The sequence below is a fragment of the Anopheles funestus genome, chromosome 3RL, assembly GCF_943734845.2.
Source record: "Anopheles funestus chromosome 3RL, idAnoFuneDA-416_04, whole genome shotgun sequence".
Taxonomy (NCBI): domain Eukaryota; kingdom Metazoa; phylum Arthropoda; class Insecta; order Diptera; family Culicidae; genus Anopheles; species Anopheles funestus.
Genome location: NC_064599.1, coordinates 25765996 through 25788806, shown reverse-complemented (window position 1 = coordinate 25788806; position 22811 = coordinate 25765996). Strand labels below are relative to the sequence as shown.

The following is a 22811-nucleotide window of genomic DNA, read 5'->3' as shown; positions in this document are numbered from 1 at the left end:
AAACGGTGGCCATGTTGCGCCGTATAAAAATAATCGTGGCAACTAGACGATCGTACACTTGAGTGCAATTTTGTTAAGTAAAATGATTAACATTTTCGGCCCGAAATTTTGTAAATAGTAGCTTAAAAAAAGGGATATCTAAAGCTAAACCTTATCGCCCCAGAAGTGTCCCCAGAGGGTGTAAACATTTTTGCGGCTGAAGGCCACATTGTTTCTCGAAAGTGGTTAACAGTGGAAGGAGTATTACACTGATGCTGTGTTTTATGTTCATGTGCCATTCTTTTGATTTGTATCCAAAAGTATCCTTTCTCGATCCTTTACTCGAAAAAGAAAAAAAGAAGAGACAAGCGGCAAGAGAGTTGGCACAGTAAAATGATAATTAAAATTTATAAATTCCATTGACGACCCAAGTTTAGAAGGTTAAAGTTTGATAGCCAACAGGCCTTGGCAACGGAAGGGAGAAGTTTTTTTTTGCTTGCTTCCTTGCCGTAGGCCAATCTAAATCTAAACAAACCGACTCCTTCTGTTTTCATTCATTACCGAGAGTGTTCGCTTTCACCGGTTTCCTTCATGGTGTGCAACCCGTGACCTTTTCGGTGATTTCTGTTTTACAATGAAACCTTATTTGTATGTTAGTTTGGAAAAAAAGGCAGAAGCACCAGTTGATGCTAGGCACCAGTAGTAGGAGGGTGGTATGCAGAGGCCAGGCCAGTACACGGTTGTACACGGTTTCGTAGCAGTATAAATAACTGAGACTCCATTTGACCGACGTTAATCCTGCCTCTCGGCTTGCAATGCCACTGACAATGAGTGGTAGTGTAATAAATCAGCAATTTTCCACCTCATCATCTGGCCATGGCCGAGTCCGATTACCCGTGGGGCGCCCACAGTACGTTTCGGATATGCGACAGTAAAGGAATTCTTTTTCTAACCCCGTTTTTCTTGTGGGTCAGCTGGTAGTGTTGTTGTGAGCAGCTCTTTATCCTGCTTGCCAACAGTACACACACGTCAGTTAATGCTTCGTGAGTATGGCCCCCCCGGGGGAGGATAAAAAGGGGGGGGGGGGGGGGGGGAAAAGAAAAGCCTGTGCACCCACTCGAAGACAGGGCCGCATGTGTGTGTATGGTTAAGCGGTTGATGTGTCCCCCTGCGTGTAATACTCATGCAATGAAGATGCATATTTACCCATGGATGCATTTTAACCCCCTCATGGGCCCATAATGAGGAAACTTCACGATGACCGCTTGTTGTACTTCGTCTAACGAGCATACCTGGAAAATCCCTTACCCCAACCCCGGGTCCTACACCGTGGACCGTCTCATGAGTAACATTATTTGTAGCGAGAAATGGTAGACGAAATTCTTGTGAAATCGTTGCACATTTAGCAATATATATTGCATTCCCCATGTGCATTGTGCATCTTATACGACCGGAGACGACGGTGATGGCGGCTCCCCGCAACTGTAACACTTTGCCCTCCCTGACATATCAAGGTGCATCCTAATTATAGCTTCATTCAACACCGGACACCATTCAGCGAAACATGTGCGAGGAGCCGCCAGCACAGAGATTCCTATTTCTTGCAAGAATAAGATGCAAAGCTGATGATTCGTAGAGAAACGATGATGATCGTGTACGGTGCGCAATGGACGTAATACATTTCTTCGTCATTTCCTCAAAAACTGTGACGCACATATGTGCCTTCGACAATGCGAATTGTGTTTCTTTTCCAGTTTTTTTTCTCTCGCTGTTGTTACACTGTCAGAAAATGTTGCATCTTCCCCATTTGCATATTGATGCGCTTGTTTCGCACGATCGATGTTCGACGCTAAAGAGAGAGGGTGTGTGAGAGTTTTCCCAGAGAACTGATTACCATTCAATTATCAGTTCCGAGCCGTTTTCCTCCAAGTCAATGACGGAACCATGCCGGTAAGTCATCTTCTAAACATCGGCTTTCTTGTTCGCTTCTAAGGAAAGCGAAGAAGATGGTGTTTTTTTTCTCGAGAACAATTAGTCAAAACATCGACTGGTGGATTCTCGAGCCGAAGAAGGCAAAGAACATCCCATTTGCAAACCCTTTTCCGCTTCCTGGGAAATCATCGCGTTTCACCCTATGACTTTGGAGGGATTCTACCAGTTTGTCTGTTCAAAAGGCAAAACTTGACTCAGTTCTTTGTCCTCCTTTCGAAGGATGATGTCGCAAGAGATAGTGATACCGAATATCTATCCGATTTTTTTGTCTTACCTTGGAAATAAGCCGCTTGTGGATATGATCATCCGTTCAGTGTCTCATTATTTCCAAGAGACACACAGCGAGGGAACAACGTCACTGATCTTGGGTAATTAAACCGGTACTGAGATTGGAGAAGTTCTCTTTTCCATCTTTTGCGTCTCACCGGCCGGATAAGGAAATGCTAATCGAAAAACCGACCACTTGGCGTTGGGGTGGAAAGGCAAACACGAAGCGTGTGAAAAATCGCACATTAATTTTCCTCTCATTTCACTTTCTTCCGATCGTCGTTGACGAGCAACGTGTTTGCGACGTCGCATTTACCGAGCGTTCTAATTTGCATTGTAAATGTACCGTGCAACGGGTGTATGACACTGAGATTAACTACTTTTAATATTGATGTTGTTGGTGATATTAGAAGCTAATGTTTAAATTTCCGATATGTTAGCTTTTTTTTGGAGCTGTTTATAAACACTTTAAAGCAATCATAACCATAAAAAAATTGCGTTTGCTTGCAGTTATATTGAATTAAGATGAATAGAGATTTAAAATTCTACTCCACACACATTCCTCAAAGAAGTCCTCAAATGACGCACAGTGGAAAAGCGCAATGCCAGCTGTACCAGAATCGGATCAAAGATCCGACCCGCTTTTTGCTTATTTCTGTTTCATTTTATAAGGAAAAAAGCGCCATAGCAGCAACAAACCATCATCATCCCGCGAGAGATACACCCTGTCTGTTTGTCTTTTCGTGGAGGCGCCGTTACAAAATGTGCTCTCGATCACCTACACCGTCATAGGGGGGGGTACATAGTTAGTCAGCGCGCTAGGAAACAGACAAGGAATGTAAGGGCAAAACACAAATCCCGGACGCACTCATCCCCCACCTGCCGGCTGTAGCTGCTCGGGAGTAGAAGATCGGGGAGAACCGATCGTTTCAAAGATTGTGTCGGATCTGTGTTTTCTTCCAAGCTCCTACACAGTCTCGGTTCGGCAACGGATGCGAACGGATGCAAAGTAGCTAGGACATCAGGGAATCGAGTGCTGCTGCAATATAGAAAGTCAGAATAGCTGTTGTGCTGTGTTTTAGTGTATTGATTCTGAAGTTTTGTGTACTTTGGGAGATCATCGCTTAGGTTGATGATCGAAGCCAGTTAATTAGGGTACTGTTATGGTTGATTAACACTTTGACGGCCGATCACACCACTGTGGTGTGATGGTAGACACATCGGTTGAAAGCCGATCACACCACAGTGGTGTAATGAAGCGAGTATGAGTTTTTGTGTTTTTCTTTAAAATGGTTCAAACCTTGGGCTCAATGCAATGAAAAAAAAAATTATTCATGTAACTCGGACTGGTAATGCTTTAAATCGTTAATTATTTACGAATATACGAAAAAGATATTGATGATAACAAACCAAGCCGTGCTTTGAACGTGCTTTGAGACGTGCTTTGAACGGCGCAAACGGCGCCGGCGACCAGTGAAGTAGACAATGCGCAGCGTGCGGCTGTCAAAGTGTTAAGTGCGAATGAATAACATAGTGTCCGGGCATAGTTCACACGGTGTAGTGTCTGATAAGGCAAGGTCACTTATACGTCGCCGTGCTGCACATTAAAAACCCGTCCAAGAGTTGACCAAAAAAGGTGACATCGATACGAACTAAACAGGCGTTTGTTTATACGCAAGTGTCTTCCCACCTTTAGGCGGGGGGGATTTTGTTGTGTCCTTGGCAAAACTGCGACGAACGTTTTGGAACAACCGTAATATAAAAAAGGAACTCCCATCCTTAATATGACGGCGTTAGAATAGAGAGACGCAGATATCATCAGACCGTCTTCCAGTGAACAATAAAAACCGGTTCAGATTGGCGAATTCTTGTCGGATTTTGTACGTTTTTGCTGACGTGCGAATAGTGTAATTTTTTTTGGTTTGTGTAACTCCGTTCTATCGATAACAAAAAAACAGCACACCCACCGAATCATGTGGGGTGGTGCAGCAGTGAAAATGACATTACTTTATCAGTACAAAGATAAAATATGTGCGGGAAACGTGTGTGTAAGGTAAGGAAGATCACGCAGCACGCAGTATGTATCTATTTCATGTTTGTACTATCGACGTTAGATAAATTGGTAAACATCGTCATAGGAGATTGGGTTCTTCCCAGTTCACAGTACAGCGTGAAGTACATAAAACCTGAGGTAGAAAATATTTCCCGGAGGTGCATAAAAACAACCTGCAATAGATTACAATCCCGATCCAATCGGGAACAGGTTTGCTCTATCGTGTTTTTTTTGTAGCTCAGGTTGATAATTAAAAATCAAGCTCGGGGAAATACTCGGTTACGGTCTCTTTAAATCAAGTTTGATCAATTTTAGTTCGTTCGGTAATACCTTCTCCATCGTGGAGGGGAAAACATTTCATTATGCATCTCTAGGACAGTTGTAATGGTGAAGATAAAAATACTTGACACAGTACTGTGACTTAACTACACAGAATGTCCACTTATGTAATGTGCAAAAGTGCCACAGAGGTACTAATTATTAGCGAGATACTCCGTAACCGTGCCAGAAGGGTCATCCATTATCCTTCAGTTTTAAAAACGAAAAACAAAAATCTACTACTGTCTACACTTCACCAAAGGAAACATCCTAATGTCGACAGTGCATTTACGCGCGGTGGCAATCTCGGGTTCCAAATCGACAGCCTTGTCGTTTGTAAGTTAATTAAGAGATAGATGTCCACCCCATTCCCCCCGATGGATGCCGTCTGTGAGTGTGTGTTTTTTCGGGTGGGATTAGCAACTTAGCAAACGATAAAACGATCGACTGGTCGTGCTAAAACTTCTTCCCTTGCAAACATTCGACTGTGTTTGTCTGTAAAAACTTTTCTGGCCATTTGCCAGCAGTGGTTAATGGTGTTCACATTATTCATGTACGTGTCAACCGGCTCGGTTGAAGTGTGTATGGATTCCTTCTGTAGGTTTCCGGCTTGCGACAAAATTGTTTAAAATAATTGAAGATATTTTCTCCAAATCCCTCGGTATAATATGTACAGTGAAATGTGAACCTAATTAAATCCTAATTTTGACAAAATTGATTACACTTGTTGAGTGATTTTTCACCAGAAGATCGTTGAAATGCCAATCGTATGTTTTCGGTGCCATCGTTCGCATTTCTACACCCGTATGACGTGTTGTGTGATGAGTTGGGGAGTCGTCACCGTGTGGAGAAGGCCAATTGGGTACATATTCAATCGACCGTGTGCGTCGTTTGGTTGGTGAGAAATGTCATCCTAATATTCTTGGGACAAATTCATTTGAACCGAATAGTACAAGAGAGAGAAAGAGAAAAAAACAACATCATAATTTAGAAATAGTTTAACTGCCTGCGGAGTAGAACGTTTTAAAAGTGATGAAGCAGGAACACAGCCGGCAACAAAAAAAAAAACACATCTCTCCCCGTTCGTCGATCCTTGGCCTCATAACTGAATATGGCGTAGTAAATGTAAATCGCGGCCCGAGACAGGCAGACTATAATTGCGCAACCTAAAGCAATGAAAAACCCGAACGATTTAGAACTTTATTTTGTTTTAATGTTTTATAAATGTTTTTTTTTTTTGTTTGGGGTATGATTAATGAACCATTTTGGGTTGGAGCTCATTCAACGTTCATTCATCTCTAGTCTGTATGAAGGATCATTCATACTATTTTCTCTCGAGGGGAATGGATGCTTAATTAGCCGCCGAAAAGCGTTTAGTTTTTACCCTTGGGATGGATCAAGGATGTTTTCCATACTGAACCCATCACCTTCATTTAGGTGATTTATTGTACGACGTTTTGCGCTGAAGTAATGAAGAGTTGGCTAAAATATTTCATTCGTGAGAATGTCTGTAAGTAGAACACTTATTGGGGGTTCTTGAGAGGAGCAACGACACTCTGTGGTATAGTGGCACGATGCTCGATCTCATACACCGAAGAGTCGTGGATCGAAACTCTTATCTGCCAAACATGCAAATTAACTATGCAAATATCACTTGTCTACGTATTGCAAATAAAAGTCGTTAATCCATGTTGGGGAGGATCGGTTCACTTAAAAAAATATATATCAGCTGCACAAACCTCACAAAGTGTGTGTGGATGTGTTTATGGGGAAAATTCTGCAATCCTTTTACCCGTCGTTGGTCTAGGCAGAACGGTGTGTGGAGCAAGGTAACAACCGGTTGAGGTGTTGGGCGCGCTCCATCAACCGTTGATAGAAGTTCGACATACACATGTCAACACTTTGTGATAAAGTGCCTAGTGGTAAACAAACCACCGTCGATGCCGGAACCATAAAGCAGTAACATCGCGTGGCCAAGAGGACAACACGGGAGGAATGTAGAAGACCGACGACGAGACCCATCCACATCAAATCGTATCAGGCAAATTCGTTCCCGCCGGGGATGGCAAATGGCAGTGGTCGTAGCTCCGTCTGGTTCACTTTCGGTTCTGGGCGCTGTTTGTTGAGCGACTGTGTTAGTCCGTCCACATCAAGACCCGTGGTGTGTGTGTGACCACCCGGATGGATCGATGTTGTTACGGCTTTTTCTTGCATAAAAGTAGCGGCTGGTCGTCCTGGTCCTGGTGGCGGTTTGCCTCCACTTTTGTGGTTCAGCAACTTTCGTTGAACAGGAACACGGTGGCGTTTGTGGGAAAAAGCGTTAGAGTGAGTGGTGGTAAATATTTTGATTTTGTAAATATTTACACATACTGCCGGGGCGTGCCCGAAGGGTAAAGCATGCGGTACTCGCAAGCGCCGGAAGGTTTGGAGTAGTACGTCCGAGAAGCAGTATGTATATGGGTTGGGGGAGGAGGTCTGCAGCAGGCCCGGTAAACATTGGCCAAATCAACGAAGCCTCTTGATGTGTATGGACGCTAAGAGTAGAAGGCAGTTAAGGCAGCTATCAAGAACCGGTACAATAGTTAATTCGGCTCTCAGTTGCTGTGTAGTTTTGGGAGTCTGTTAGATCTATTCCCCACACGATCCCCAAGGTTAGATACAATGGGTAACATCACCAGACACGTTTGCTCTTCGTACGCTTAGATAAGACTCCCACATGTGTACCATACATGGGACAAGATCCTTCGCCTAGTATCCCACCCAAAATATTGAATTGCAAAAACCAGGTTGTCGTCCAACGACTGCACGCACACGATTCCGAGCTGCAGATATATGGTTCTAGCGCACACGGTGTGTGACAGGTGTGTGACGAAGCGTACTGGAACAGATAAAGCATCAGGAACTTGGGTTGGGTTCGGTGGTTTAGACCATGTAGGGAAGTACCACACTCGACTCGACCACAGATAACGTCCCCGCAGCATGTTGTGCCCTTCTTCTTCCTCTCCTGCAGTACTACAATCATACACAAGCGGACTCCTGCACTGGTGACACACTACATATCATAGCGTGGCCGTGAGGTTTGGTTTGGTGGTCGTATTTTTTTGTTGCCTTCTCTCTTTCATATCGTTCCCCCCATTTGTTTTGTTGGTCACAGTGTTAGAAGCCACACTATTGATGACTTCCCCTTGAAGTTGTACATTGATGACGGTCGGTTTCGCAGTGATGATGATGGCACGACACACGCACACCACCGGTGGTGGTTTTTTTTTATCAGTCCGGTGTGAATCGGTAACAGGTTTTTTTTTGCTTGTTGCATCCAGTAATTAAAGCTCCTTCCAGTAAGGTAGACAAGCGAGAGAAGACGCGTACTGTTGTTTGAAAAACAAATCGGTAGCATATATAACAATTGTTCGGGTTTTCTAATTCGCGCGATCCGTAATACGGTTCCTATTGGAATTGGTTGTTCTCGATCAATCGCCGGATGTTGTGAAGGTGCTACGACCTCGGCTTTAATGTGCCGTTGGTGGTGTTGAACTCGGTTTGAATGAGTAACAGGTCACGAACGGCTAGACCCAGAAACTTGGTTTGTACTGGAGCACCACCTCGTTAGACCAATAGTCGGCAACGACAGACGGTCAGTTTTTGGAATAGTCAAACATTCCCTCTGGCATGTGTAGCGTGGGATGTAGCCATGTCGTGTGCAGTGTGTTTGCAAAGTTGGTTCCAGTTTGCGTGCTGCCGGCAAGATTGTTGTACGACCGATACTACCACCAGTACCCCCGCCTACCATCGTGGACACAGTCTCCTTCACGTAGGGCGTGAGGCAACCGAACAGTACCAGGAGGAGGGTGATGATGATCCGTTAGTGTTACATCCACCGTCAGCGGGGATGGGCAGCAGGTAGGAGTGAAACGCCTTCGGTTCATAAATTGACTTTATTTCATTCATCCCTTCTAGGGGTATTTGGGAGTATTTGCTAGGTACATAAAAGTTGTATGTGTACGCTGGACGGGGAATTTTTTGCCTCCCCAACAAGACGAAGGCACTGACTTGCCTGTATGTTGTGTATGTCACTGCACGGTAAGGCTTTCCGATAAGCAATACCGAGCTTCTCAATACAATCATAAAAAAAGAATGTTATTCGCGATAAGGAAAAAGAGAAGTCCTCTACCGATTTGGGACGGAATCGGTTTTTGCGAAATCGGAACGAATTTATTGCGGTGAAGTTGTAAAAAAACGGCTCTAGTACAAGGAAACCTTCCAAGGTGAACGGTAACAATCGACGAGAAGAGACACAGTACAACTTATCACAACTTATCAGAACTGTTTCGATGGGCAGAAGCAAACAGAAACGATCCACTCAACCCGCTGGAACTGTATCGCGATTAAGTTCATTTCCGATCAGTTGGACAACGCTGCACAGTCTTTTGATCAGGTTATTAAGAAAAGCTATCGGGATGGGAATAAAGTGGGCACAGGGTTCTTACAGATGCGTCGTTCAATATTTTCATGTTATCGTGTCGATGTGTTGTTATCAAGATACTGCTCCACTAATAGCAAATACGCGATACAATTGTAATTGGACTAAAAGTTGCGAAATGGATTGTAATGTGTGGATGACTATGAGCGCGCTCTCACCTCGATGAATCAATTGAATAACGTAACGTTTTTTTCTGTTTTCGTTTCAATTTCCGGAATTGGCAGGAAAAAATGGCTACCGACGCAGTTCCGCAAACTCTCACACGGCAAATCGGATAAGCTACCACCGGTGGAGAAAACGCTCATCAGCAAGAAAGGCTCCGATAAGAAGGTTAAGGTAAGCCGAGAATATTCCAACCTAAGTGGATACATCTGTTTCTTATCAACAATTCTCTCTCTCTCTCTGATTTGCCATATCTTTACAGCCTAACCAGCAAGAAAAGCCACCGGAAGAGCAGGAATCGTCAACAGCCGCATCGGTACAGCTGGAAGCGGAAGATGAAGAAGCTACGGCTATTGAACTTCCGCCTCCGATGAAACCGATTCAGGATACCGCATCCGCCTTAAGTGGTGCTGCTGTTGCGCCTTCGTCATCCGAGGATGCTACCGGTACCGCGAACAAGATCACGAAGGCACTATCGCTGAAATCGCTGGAAGAACCGTCCAGTGCTCAGCCACCGGCAGATCTGGCCGAGATCGAGCAGTTCGTGAAACAGAAGGTGGAAAGTTTGAAGTATCTGGAAAATGATGGTACCAACAGTAGCGGCTCAGCAATGGCAATGGGACTCGTCGGAGGTGGTGGTGGTGGTGCTGATGGCAGCAGTAGCTCGTCGACGACGATGGCACTGAATGGTGGACACACGATCGCCAAGCCTGCCATATCGCCACAGTTCTCTGAGAATGAAGCGGCGGATGAGAATCTGACCGAAGAGCAGGGAATCGAGGATATACTGCGAAAGCGGAACTATGCGTTGCGTGAACTCATCACCACCGAAGAAGCGTACGTGAATGATCTTTCTCAGATCGTAAATGGGTATGTATTGATCCCTCGCAGTATAAGTCGTTACCCCACAATGGAGGAAATGCTTATGTTTCTGTTTGAAACTATTCAGGTATATAGCAGAAATTCGTAACCCCTCCAGTACGGTACCGATCCCAGAAGATCTTAAGGGTGGCAAGGAACGGATGGTATTTGGAAACATTGAAGCAATATACGAGTGGCACAGAGAGTAAGTGTAGAATGTTTAATTCGATTGCCAAACAACGTAAATCATGTACCACGTGTTTTCGTTTCAGTCATTTTCTCAAATCATTGCAAAAGTGTCTACAGAACCCGTACGAACTCGGTCCGCTTATTAAACGTAGCGAGCGAAAGCTGCACATGTACGTCGTCTACTGTCAAAACAAACCTGTCTCGGAGCACATTGTGCAGGAGCATATGAGTTACTTCGATGAATTACGCTTAAAATTAAAGTATAAACTATGTGTAAGTATTTAGGTTCTGTTCGCCACATTTGTGAGGAGTTAAAAAGGAAGGGACCAACAGCATAACACTGGTTTCTGTGGACTTTACTTTCAGTTAGGAGATATGCTCATCAAACCAGTCCAAAGAATAATGAAGTACGAGTTACTGTTGAAAGATATCCTGAAGCATACTCTGCGGGCCGGTCTCACTGAGGAGGTACCAGGATTGAAGGAAGCGATGCATATAATGCAAGTAGTTCCTAAGGCTGCCAACGATATGATGGACGTTGGTCGGTTACAAAAGTTTGAGGTATGTACGCTAAGGTGCTTTCTCCCTCGCCGCGATTGTAACCATTGGATTGTTTGTGTTTACTTTGCAGGGTAAAATAACGACACAGGGCAAACTGCTGCTGCACGGCCCACTATACTGTGTCGAGGGTGCCTCGAGTAGTGATAAGAACTCGTACAACTCCCAGAAACCGAAGGAACTGCACGTGTTTCTGTTCGAGCAGAACATCATATTTGCTGAAATCGTCGGAAAGAAAACGCAATTCACCAGTCCAAACTACATCTACAAGGCGCACATACAGGTACGATCGTGTATGATCACGCTGGAGTAGTGAGTTTCAATGTATTAAATTTATCTTTCTCCTGTACTAGGTGAACAAAATGACACTGCAGGATCTTTCCGATCAGACAAATGGCAACCGGTTCTCGCTTTGCTCAATCGACCCGCAACGTTCCAGTCTTAGCTATATTTGCACCGCACCGACACCTGAGCTACACCATGAGTGGCTCAACACGATACACGAGATACTGAAAACGCAGAACGATTTCCTCAAAGCGCTCGTAAGCCCGATCGCTTATCAAAAGGAACTGACGAAGGATTCCTAAGAGCCACGCACACATCTGTGGTGGTATGGTTGGAACATGTTTTACCACTTTGTTTACGTCCAACGGTTTTGCAATCTGTACCGGTACAATACCGTTTTCATTTTACTGCGATTCAAAGCACTGGTGGAACACTTCTTTGGATCATTACGAGTATTATTTATTTTACTGCATTTGTGCATTCATTTGCACGGATGATACGGATCATACGGAATCAGCATTTTGTGTTTTTTGCGAAAAGGAAACGAAAAATTTAATTGAATTATTTATACGCGCAAAGTCAAACATCACACCACGGTAACAGTAGCGCAGTTAATAATGCAGCAAATTGAATTTGCATAGAACAGGTGCATCACACGTTAAGCTAAGGCAAGAACATAACTATTCACAAGTATCACGATATAGAATAACGCCGTGGAACCTCGGTCGTCGGTACAGTTTACGGAAACGCAACTTTGCTAAGAACAAATGTTTGCGAAAAATCGGCCGCACCGGACAAATTCGTTTAGCAACAAACTTTGTTGTTGGTGAACTAGTGAAAAGAGCAACTGCAAAGGACGGGAGCGAAGTCCAGCAAGACAAAATAAAGCAAATATCTCTAAATAAACGTACGTGCACGGTTCATCTTTCGCGCTTGTTGCCACACCGAAATTACAAAAAAAAACACACACACAAAGCAAATGAGTAGAAATTGGCTAATGTGCTATGTTAACAAAACAGATACCAATACCAAACTTACTCGTTAAATTCAGGCGAATGAATGCGATTATGATAGACAATGAACGCATGAAAAAGTAGCGTAACAGTGACAGTGCGTTGCCAATGGCTCAATATTATATCTTAGCATTGGTCACCAATAGTAAAACAAAGAATATCAAACAGAAAGCAGACAAACAGACAAACTTATCCGTGAGAACAAACAAAGATAAGGAAACATAAGGGAAGCGAATAGATCGAGCAATCGGAGCAGCATTAAAGTAACAACACAGTAATATTAGAATAGTAAAAAAATATCGATTACATACAAAAAAGATACAAAACAAACAAAGCAAAGTATATATTTTATGAATATGATTATTAAAAGAATATCCTACAATCACGAGGATAACAAATGGCAAATCAATCGCAAACAAACAGTAGTTGGGCAAGAAAAACGAACCTTGGTTGGCAAGCGGCAATGGGGGTGATGGTGACAAAATGAAGCAATGTAACATCACATCGAGAAGGGTGAGGGAAGAACAAATAGAAGAAAACAAAAGGCGCAGAACGTTTGAACAGAAAGGATGTGGAACAGAACAGTGAAACAGATTTGTAGCAAACAGCAAAACATATTTTTGATATTTTGTCATTTTTGCTCCCTTTTAGTAATTTGACGAAGGACAAAAAGAAGAACATCCCGTAGCAAACATTGGTAGAAACGTACTCATTATTGGTGGCGGACAGATTGTGAACTGAATCGTACACCGAAAACAAGCGAAACTGCCGGGAAAGCAGTTTCTGTTATATTTGCATGTTTGCCTTTAGAGCAAAAGCAGCATATACACACACACAAACAAACAGCAGCACCTCATAGGTTTCGCAGGCGACTTTTAGACGCAAGATTAGAGAAAATGAAACGACAAACGATTGACACAGAGGTGGGCGGGTTCGCATCTGAAATGATCAGTAGCGTGGAGCTTGTTTGATTTGATATTACCCTCCATTTTGTGGCCATTTTGTGGCTATTTTGTGGGTGAACATTTTTCGTTACTATGCCGTGCTAAATCTTCATTAGAGACATTTTCTATTACAAAAAAAAATTGAATATAATTTTCACTCTTTGAACAAACGATCGTAAAACAAATGAAATGCTACGACGTATAGACTGAGAAGTAAACCGCCGCCATGCAATGTGGTATTTACGTTATTAGTTCAGCTGTTTATCGACTAATTCATTGCTTGCTTTACTCAATATGATTATGTTAATCGAATTAACTAAACAGCTTATTAAAAGTGTCAATGATAGAGACAAGAAGAAACAACCAATCTGCTTTCGTTCGGTATTAGAAACAGTCTAAAAGATCAATTGATCACGATCGATCAATCTTTCGCACGATTTTAGGGCGGTGTGTAATGTATAATTTATGTACAAACAAAAAAGTACTACAAGCTTTATTTTGAAATGTTTTTATCGATTGTTTTAGGCCATTAGAATTCTTATTTTCCCGCTCGTTTTATCGTACACAAAATCATGATCAAAAGTTTTTATTTTCGTAGTCCAACTATTCCGATGAAAGATTCGATTCCAGATCGATTTCTTTCTGTTTTGTAACGAATATGCAGAATGCGTGCTGATTTAGAGTGTAGAGCCTCCAGAACGGTCTTAGCTCTTTCAGTTTCTGAAGATTTGGCTAAATAATTTATTTACAGAAATGAACTGCGTTACGGTTCCAAACACAGATATTAATCTGGTTTTCTTTGTAGTCACCCACACAAAACAAGGTTAAGCTGGGGATGATTTCGTACCATACTTTGCATATTGGATGAACAACGTTGGATGATGTTATGCAGCTGCACACGTGGTATCATGTGACGCAAAGTTCCGAGAAAAAATGGGAAAAGAAGCGCTTGCAAGCACACTAGCAGGCAGCAGTAAAACAAAACATATTAGTGACGAGCAAAAATGAAGTATGGATAAAAAAAAAACATTTGTGTGATAATATATAATAGTAATATGTTATAATGTTTAATTTATAACTATAACCTACATTTAGTGGCGCAATGCAGCGGAAATGCCCCTCACTTACTCTCTACTACTTTCCGTTCTGTTGATTAAAACAAAGTACGGAGCCCGAAAGCAAATAAGGCTAGGCAAAGGGAGAGAGAAAGTGTGTGTATCGATAAAAAGCATGTATAAAATATTGCAGACAAAACGTATGTCCTTTCCCCTATGGCGCTTGTGCTGTATGGGTGCATCATAAGGAATGGAGCAGGGGCTAAATACAAATTACGATATAAAACGAAATGGATGAACAAAATCAAGCGTGAAGAATAAAACGGATCAAAAGTGAGAATAACCTACTGATGTAATTGTTGTACATTGCGTTGAAATCAAACCAGCAGAGAAGTAATTCACCTAAAATTAGACTATTAAAACGGATAGCTGAAAGGAATCCTCAGCGTTAATCGATTAAAGGAATGCAATAATCTTCATGGTGAAGAACAGTGAAGAAACGAGTATGGATAAATGCTGATACAACACGCGACGAACGTGAAGATAAATAAAAACCTGCAAAAACTGATTCCGCACACGTAACAATTAACAACCGAATGAAAATTCATGTCCGAAATTGACCCGGGAACTCTTAACCAAGGACCCAGAAGTAGAAGGTTCCAAAATCGCATTCTCGGAAATATAACCTCATCGCGATGTCCATTTTAAAAACACAAGGTTGATAGAAACCAGTCATTCTATTTCAGAGGTGGTGGTCTGCTTTTTTTTCGTATGTGTAGTTCCGTAATGATTTTATGCACGTACGAAAGCAATTTTTCCTTGAAGTAGATTTTGACCAATGAAAAGCATCCCCGTTGACCAATTGAATTTCAAAAGTTTGCATATTTGGTGGTATTTTTCGATGCGACAATACCGCCAAATGTTTTAGATTTATTCAAACCGACACGTGGGTGACCGATTTGGCCGAGCCCAATGTGCAGCTGTCAGTTTTGGTGTGACGTTTCGCCGCATTGGTCAAGCGGCGCACCCTCTGTATGGTAACCTTGTTTTGCCGAAAAAAGAAATGTGATTTGCTTCTTGATGGCGAATTGAGAAAGGTTGGAATTTTCATCATCCAAAACGCTCGCTCCAACGTAGTATGACTACCGCGTTCAACTCTACATCGTAGCAGCAGCAGCAGCAGGTTAAACAATCAGGCCCAGTGGACACCCGCTCATAACATCAGAGCTTACGTCTTACCGAAAATCTCGAGACGGTTCGTGCAGGTTAGAGAACATCAACTTCATCACCCATTGCAGCAACTAGCCGAAAACTTAGCAGAACTCAACTATCCAACAGCCCCCTGCAGCTACATTATATTGTAAGTATCCTTATCGCTCGAATAAACCCCATCCCTTAGTTTGAATTGGTTTTAAAATCGATGTCGCCATTTTCCAATAGCATTTCGAACGTGTGTGAAATAGGGGTGAATTAGAAAGACTTCCCAACATGGCTGACCAGCAAGCTAGTGTTGAACAGCAGCAGGCACCGCCGCCTCCACAACAACAGGCAGCACAGCAACAACCGCAACAGACGGTTTCGGGCGAGCAGCCACCACAGTCACAACCCGCCCCGTCGCAGGATGCCGGCCAGAAGCCGGCAGCTGCATCCGGCGCCTCACCTTCCGCCGCTGCACCGCCACAACCGCAGAAGGAAATCATTGCCACTAAGGTAACCGGTGTGGTGAAATGGTTCAACGTGAAGAGCGGTTACGGTTTCATCAACCGGGGCGACACACAGGAGGACGTATTCGTGCACCAGTCCGCCATTGCGCGAAACAACCCAAAGAAGGCCGTCCGCTCTGTGGGCGATGGTGAGCAGGTCGAGTTCGATGTAGTGATCGGAGAAAAGGGCAACGAGGCGGCCAACGTGACCGGACCACAGGGGGAACCGGTGAAGGGTAGCCAGTATGCGGCAGAAAAGCGTCGAGGCTTCCGTCACTGGTGGCAGAAGCGGGGCCAACGTCGCCCAGGACAGACCCGCGGCAAGGATGGTCAGCTCGAAGGTGGTCAGGGCGATGGTCAGCCGCAGAATGATGGACAGTTGCAGCAGCAGCCGCAGCAACACCAGCAACAGCAGCCGCAGCAGGTGCCCGTTAATAAGCAGCAGCAACAACAGCCGCAGCAGCAGCCCCGTCGCTACCGCCCACGAGGACGCGGGGGCTATGCGTCTTATTATTCCCGTCCCGCACCCCGTGGACCACGCCGCGATATGGTGATGGGTGACAATGGACAAATGGACAACAATATGATGGATGATAATGGTGGCATGCGCGGTCAGGGTGGCCGTGGCGGTGGTGGTCCGCGTCGATTTTTCCGACGCAACTACCGTAGCGGTGGCCGCGGTGGTGGCATGGGTGGTCCACCAGGACCCCGCCGTGGAGGCTATCGGCCAGATTATCAAGCCGACTACCAGCAGAACGGTGGTGGCCAGGAACAGATGGCGCCTCGCCGCGGCGGTGGCATGCAGGGACGCGGTTCTGGCGGTCGGGGACGTTTCCCGCGCCGCGGCCGTAACCCGCAGCGCCCGCGCAATGATGGTGGCATTAACAACGCCGTCCAGAACACAACCACCGAAAGTTCGGCATAAAGCGGGCAATGCAACATACGCCCCTAACCACCAGATGCCAACCACTAACTTGCATCACCACCATATAACCGCTCGAGTAACAACAGAGACGGATGGTCGCGCCTAGTATCATCCTTTACATCGCGCGGCCAAACAACACGCACCGAGTTAACGAACATCATCTCTCGAATCGTTCCAAAAACCCGCCAACAATTCACGACCGATCGATCGCCTCTCATCGAACGACACAACACCATCGTGGATGAACAGCAACATTAAAAACGAGTAACGAGTAAGTACAAGCTCATACATATTTTTGCGTTTTACCATCACTATCGCGCAATTCGAGTCCTTACCTTCGTTATCGTGTTTTTATAGAACACATGAATATTAAGAAGCGAACGAACAGAAAGCGAGCGCCGCGCGCACATAAGCACAAGTGCAAGTTGTGCAACTAACACCCCACAATCGTCATTCTCGGGTCTTTGTTCGGTGCGTGTATTTTCTATAAAATAAAATATAAGAAAAGGAACACAGATGTGGAAGAAGCGAGTATATTATTTAAAAACAAGTGAATAATGAATAACAATTAAACATAAAACATACATTGCACTATCCTTTACTTGAGCAGCAAGAAATATTACTAGTAAAAGAAAATTCACAAGAGACGAGGAAACAGAAACAAGTGTGTAAACTGAATTGGCTAACTAAGCGAAAGGAAAACTTCTTGATTGAGTGCGAGGAGGAGCCGTTTGATCGTCTCCTCCGTCGTCATAACAACATTGATAGATAATGTAGCAAGAGATCCCTGGGAGTAAGGAAAACATACATATAGAAAGCCTGCTAATTTGAAATGATATCAAGATCATCAAGTATATTTTCTGTCGCTGCTGCTGCTGCCGCGTGTTGGTCACGCGCGTCCTCGGCAAACATCATCCTTCCATCGACAGGAGGACGGCCGCGGCGACCTGTGCGTATGGGTAACGAACGAACATTGGAACTTAACATCTAGTAACCAGAGTTACTATATTAGCGCGCACAGGCACAATCGGTAACATTGCCGCGTACGAGATAAAGGACCCAGATCGTCTCGTACCCGAAGCATCAATGATGATGCACATTAGTAAAATTGATATGGAACAACAACATGCAGAGAAAGCTAGCTCGCTAGAATAGAAGATAGCAAGAAGCAAGGGCTGGGCTTGTTCGTGTTTGGTGTGTTTGTGTGTATGAGTGTGTGTAAGTGAACATTTGAAGGCCACAGGTTTTCCTATCAGGTGTGAGAAGAAAATGGAAATAATACGCCACGGTTCCAAATTTGCATACAGCTTCAATTACGCGACAAACAGTACACTTACTTAACACACACACACACGCACAGTAACAATTATATAACTGGCAATATTTGAATTTCGGTTCATCATTTCAATCAAGTGTTGTCCATAATTTCAATCATTTTAAGCTTCAATTTTCCTCCCCAAAAATGTCGTGTGTGTTTCATGGATATTGTAAATCCTGATTGGAACAGTACTGGGAACAGAGATGATTATAATGTGAAACAATTTTTGGAAGCACGCGTTTGTTACTACTTCCAACACGGACTAATAACAGATGGATTGTTGATAAAACATAAAAGTAACAACAGCACGACAAACCAACACACACATGATTTGATTAAAAGATGCAACAACCATATACAAACTACTAAATATAATAAGCAGCAACTCCTAGAAATGAAACCATCTTGCAAAGATGAGTCTTTCTCTGTGTGTGTGTTTGTGTGTGTGTGAAGTGTACGGCAAACAAGAACAATTAACCAGGAAACATTTGAGTAACATAAGTACGTTTGAGTTTTGAGTAAAATAATTGTCAGTTTGAAGTTAAATAACATGTTAGTAGAAACGAAAAAAAAAACAGCAGAAGGACAAGGGGCGAGAAAATTCAGCCCACAGCAGTGTTTTACAGCAAACAAGCCTCTAACCAAGTGTGTAACGAGGTTGGAACGAGAAAATTTATGAAAGTGGAAAAAGAAGGAAGGTAAATTGAACAACAAAAAAAAAGGAAACAATTCTACAGCCGGATGCTTTATCCGTTCCAGCCTCGTGAAGGTTTGCAATAGAACTTACTACACCTAAATGATAATGAACATTTCAACCAACGTGTAAAACCTAACCACACGCCATTGCGCACATCACGTAATCCACACGATAATGTAAGACGCGAACGCGAACAAAAGTGCGTTCTTTACCAGTGACAGAGAAAAAAGAAAAACATACCCACAAGAACAGAGTTTAGTACCGGTATACTGCGATTAGAAAATGAAGCGCTTGTTAACAGGGCAATATGGGATGATGAAGAAAAATCTTCCGTGCAACATCAGCCCACACAGCATGCTGCGCTCTCCGATCACGTGGCTTAGTAGGCCTCCATTTTCTATCAAAACTTCACGCTCGGTACTACAGCGCATACATTGAAGGATACGTGTTCAGGTATTAGTTTTTTCCGTTTTTCTCGCTCTGTTTTACGATGATGTGCGCGTACGCGCGCGCGTGTGTGTGTGTGTGTGTATAATGGGTTTTGATTTTCCGATCTAATTTCCCTGAAACTGTTTTTACACCATAAAAAACCACGGCTGTTTGTGCGTTAGATTGTGTTTTGTTTTTAAATCTTCCCAGCTTAAATCATTTTATCAGCGCTACATCCTTACCTTAGCTTAAGATCGTACAAATGGTTGATTGGATTTATTGCTTTTTAACAAAATTGTGTTTTTATTACTACCCATTTCGCCTCCCCCTATTACAACTACTATCATCAACACAGCAACACACAATCGATGGGATTTAGGGCATAAACCATCATTCTTCGCTCTACACCGGCATATTGAAAATTAACAATCGCGCAGCTAATCAGACATTCCTCCAACAAGGCGTGCTTCAAAATAGACAGCAATTCCCAACTGAGCGGCCCGCTGTGTCACGGAGGATATTTTTAGCATTTGCGAGAAGTCTCTCGAACGAGCAAGAAGCGCTCGGTCGGCCACACACTAGCCTAGAGCGTGCGTGTGCGTTCCGGGTTTTAGGGGAAGGTTTTTCTTTTTTGCTTCCTTTTGGTTTTTTCATCAGAGAACCAAACACAACCGGGTGTTGTGTGATTGTGACCCACGGGGAAGAACTGCATTATGCTGCAAAATTTCAATCAACCGGCCAGAAGAACGGGTTTTTTGCGAATTATACGAAACAATGATTTGTTTTTTGTTTTGTTTTGTTTTGTTTGCCCCTAATCCCATTCGTGAGGCGAATTTTATTAGAATCTAGTTAAGGTTTGTGTTTTTTTACCATTGCCACGGTTTGATATAGCAGGAAATTACATATGAAAATGTTAAGTAAAAAAAAACAACAAATTATTAATTATTAACAACAAATACACATTTACTCCCTGTCTTTGGTAAGTTAAAGAAAGTTTTGGTAGAGCAACAGAAGGAAAACAAAAACACTACAGAATGATAAGTTCAAACAGAACAATGCATAAGCAAACAAACAATTGTAATTCTTTTTCACCACATTACACAAAAGTGGTAAACAGGAAAAAAACAGAAACATCTTACAATAGTTAAATCCTCCATGTATAAGCACGATTCTGTAGATTTACAAACATCGATTTGCAGCCAGATACTACATATATTTATTCTCTACCAAAAAAAAACAAGAAATGAAAATTTAATACATTCAAAACAAAACCAAGTGGGAGAGGTTGGAGAAAGAGAAGGAAAGCATGCAAAACCAAATGCAAATAATATATCATAATGATGAAAACAAACAAAAAAAAATTCACCTAAATAACGAAACCAAGCAAACACACTATAGTACACTAGAAATAATATGCGTGAAATACATGAAGAAGAGTATGAAACAAAAGCAGATAAGAATGCGAGATGCGCGGTAGACGTTACATATATGGAAGGCTAAGCAAAATGTGAATCATTGAAAAATGGAACCAGTTTGCCTGTACGCGAAGAAAGTGTGCAAGAAAAGAGGATTGAAGAAGCAAATACTATGAATAACTAATAATAATATGCAATGTAGTGTGTGAACGCCACTTAGAAAACAGCAACAACAAGTAAAACCACCTGTAGAACTGCGGTGGACTTAAGGAGCAAATGAAAACACAAAAAGAAAAGAAAAAAAAAAGATATACAAAACGGGGTGACAAAAACAAGGCGGCAGAAATCATTGTGAATCATGTTGTGAAGCAACATGCAACAAACTAAGCAAGATAATGCGATGAAGATGTCGATGATCGATCGTACAACAACATACATACAACATCAAGGAATGATTCGAGAGAAATACACGAAGGCTACGAGAGAACTACGGAACCCCTCGGCGATTGTGGATGAAAACAACATCCACATTAAAACATGTCATTAAACATCTAAATGATGCTGCACCGTTGTAAAATGGCAAGATGACGATTGCGTTTCTTTGGAACGTGTGTAAAGCTGCGAACAACCACGAGAGTGCTACACCGGAAACATTGTCGAAACTTGTAAAACAGAAAAAAGCAATAAAAAAATCGAAAAAGTTTAATTCCGGAACATCATTACGAACGGAACTTCAATATATCACAATAGGTGTGGCAGGTTTTCAGTTTTTTTTTTTTATATTTAGTGGCTAGTTCTCACGTGTCACGTATCACAATGTTGTTCTTACTATTTATAGGGGTTTGTCTTAGATGTACAGCGATCCATCGGCCGGACCGAGGTAGTGTAGCGAGATGAGCAATACATCGATCAGTGTCCAAACGCCCAGCCCACCAAAACTGAACAGCTTTCCGATACCTTCCTGCCAGTGACCGAGAAAGAACCGATCCGCACCAAAACCGCCCAACGTGATGCTTACGATCAATGTCGTTACCCACCGATAACCTTGCGTCCAGTTGCATGGAATCTTCTTCATGAATGTACGGTGGCCCATGCATAGTAGCTCCGAATGTACGGTACAGTTGGTTTTATACTGCGAATCGATCGAGTTGCAACCTCCCTTCTGCTCGCAGTTATGCTCCCAGCGTTCCGTTTGGTAGCAGTACCGGCAGATCATGGATCGCTTGATTTCATTTTGGTTGGCCGTCTTCAGCTTGTCCACGTGACAGTTGACATTCGTTTTCGGCAGGCAGGTCACGTTTATCTCCGCACCGTACACACACTGCGGATTGTATGTGCACTGCAGGCACGAGTTGGGCAGATCCGTACAGAGTGTGTCGTTAGGGCAGTGGCTCGTATCGGAGGATGATTTGGACTGTTGCAAAATAGAAACAATGAAAGATGTAAAGTGTTACTGGCACATCAGGCAGTAGAAACAGATTCTTACATTAGAGTTGATAGTTACTGCCGAGCGGTCTGTGTCGGAGCTGATTTTTTCCAGCTTGGTGGGCTAAAAGGGAGAAGAGACACAAACAGAGGGATATCAGTTGCGTTTTGTGAAACCATTGTAAAATGGTTCTACTTACAGTCACTTCCGGATTGTTGGAATTAACGGCTAATTAGGAAGAAACGAAAAGCAAAACTTTGTCAGCAAGCTTTATCGAGTAGCGTACCAAGTGTTGTTTTACTGCAAAACACTTACATGACTGAGTGATACGTATGTGTGACAGAATTAGTGACATCATTAGAAACACTACCGATTTCCAGTTTAATCGTATGCATCGTCCCTGAAGCAGATTCGATAACATATTGTTGCGATAAAACGTTTTGTTTTCGACCAATGTACAAAACTGAGCTTCTGGTCGTCTGACACAGGTTTGTTTATGTTATGCTTTTGCATGGAGCAGGCGAATTTGACAGACAGTGCACGCTGTGTGGGTAGGTGCGTTTGAGTGTTACGCATAACGCATAACGGTGTTCAGGTTGGGCAAGCTGAATGTTATCTAAAATAAGCTATTTCTGTTATTTTCCTTTTTGGTAGAGTTGTAAAAACTTCATATGAAAGTAAAAGATGATAGTATTGTTGATAATTATTTGTTGTAAAAAATCTAATTGGTTTGGAGCAAATG

The 22811-nt window shown here is 43.0% G+C and overlaps 3 protein-coding genes across 7 annotated transcripts in view; 2 read left to right on the top strand and 1 right to left on the bottom strand.

The window, feature by feature from the left end:
- Positions 1–14724, top strand: part of LOC125770407 (kalirin) — a 61134-nt gene extending 46410 nt beyond the window's left edge. For all 4 annotated transcript variants that reach the window (XM_049439921.1, XM_049439920.1, XM_049439919.1 and 1 more), the window contains exons 9-15: positions 9314–9425; positions 9514–10121; positions 10201–10317; positions 10385–10574; positions 10668–10862; positions 10933–11142; positions 11213–14724. In XM_049439921.1, coding sequence (XP_049295878.1) covers positions 9314–9425; positions 9514–10121; positions 10201–10317; positions 10385–10574; positions 10668–10862; positions 10933–11142; positions 11213–11446 — 1666 coding nt within the window. In that variant the 3' untranslated portion in view covers positions 11447–14724. The remainder of the gene's footprint in view (positions 1–9313; positions 9426–9513; positions 10122–10200; positions 10318–10384; positions 10575–10667; positions 10863–10932; positions 11143–11212) is intronic.
- A 426-nt stretch (positions 14725–15150) lies between these two features.
- LOC125770478 (Y-box factor homolog) lies at positions 15151–21349 on the top strand. 2 transcript variants are annotated; one of them, XR_007419208.1, is made up of 3 exons: positions 15151–15516; positions 15597–17055; positions 17142–21349. XR_007419208.1 is itself a non-coding variant. In XM_049440166.1 (2 exons), the coding sequence occupies exon 2, from the start codon at positions 15645–15647 to the stop codon at positions 16782–16784; it is 1140 nt and encodes a 379-aa protein (XP_049296123.1). In that variant the 5' UTR covers positions 15151–15516; positions 15597–15644; the 3' UTR covers positions 16785–21349. The 2 variants fall into 2 exon arrangements, 1 of the variants encoding a protein (XP_049296123.1); XM_049440166.1 differs by having other exon boundaries at positions 15597–21349.
- LOC125770498 (TM2 domain-containing protein almondex) lies at positions 20457–22617 on the bottom strand. The gene is made up of 4 exons (XM_049440195.1): positions 22385–22617; positions 22269–22297; positions 22130–22192; positions 20457–22057 (listed from the first exon to the last, which is right to left on the bottom strand). The coding sequence occupies exons 1-4, from the start codon at positions 22488–22490 to the stop codon at positions 21491–21493; spliced, it is 765 nt and encodes a 254-aa protein (XP_049296152.1). The 5' UTR covers positions 22491–22617; the 3' UTR covers positions 20457–21490.
- Between the last annotated feature and the right edge of the window lie 194 nt (positions 22618–22811).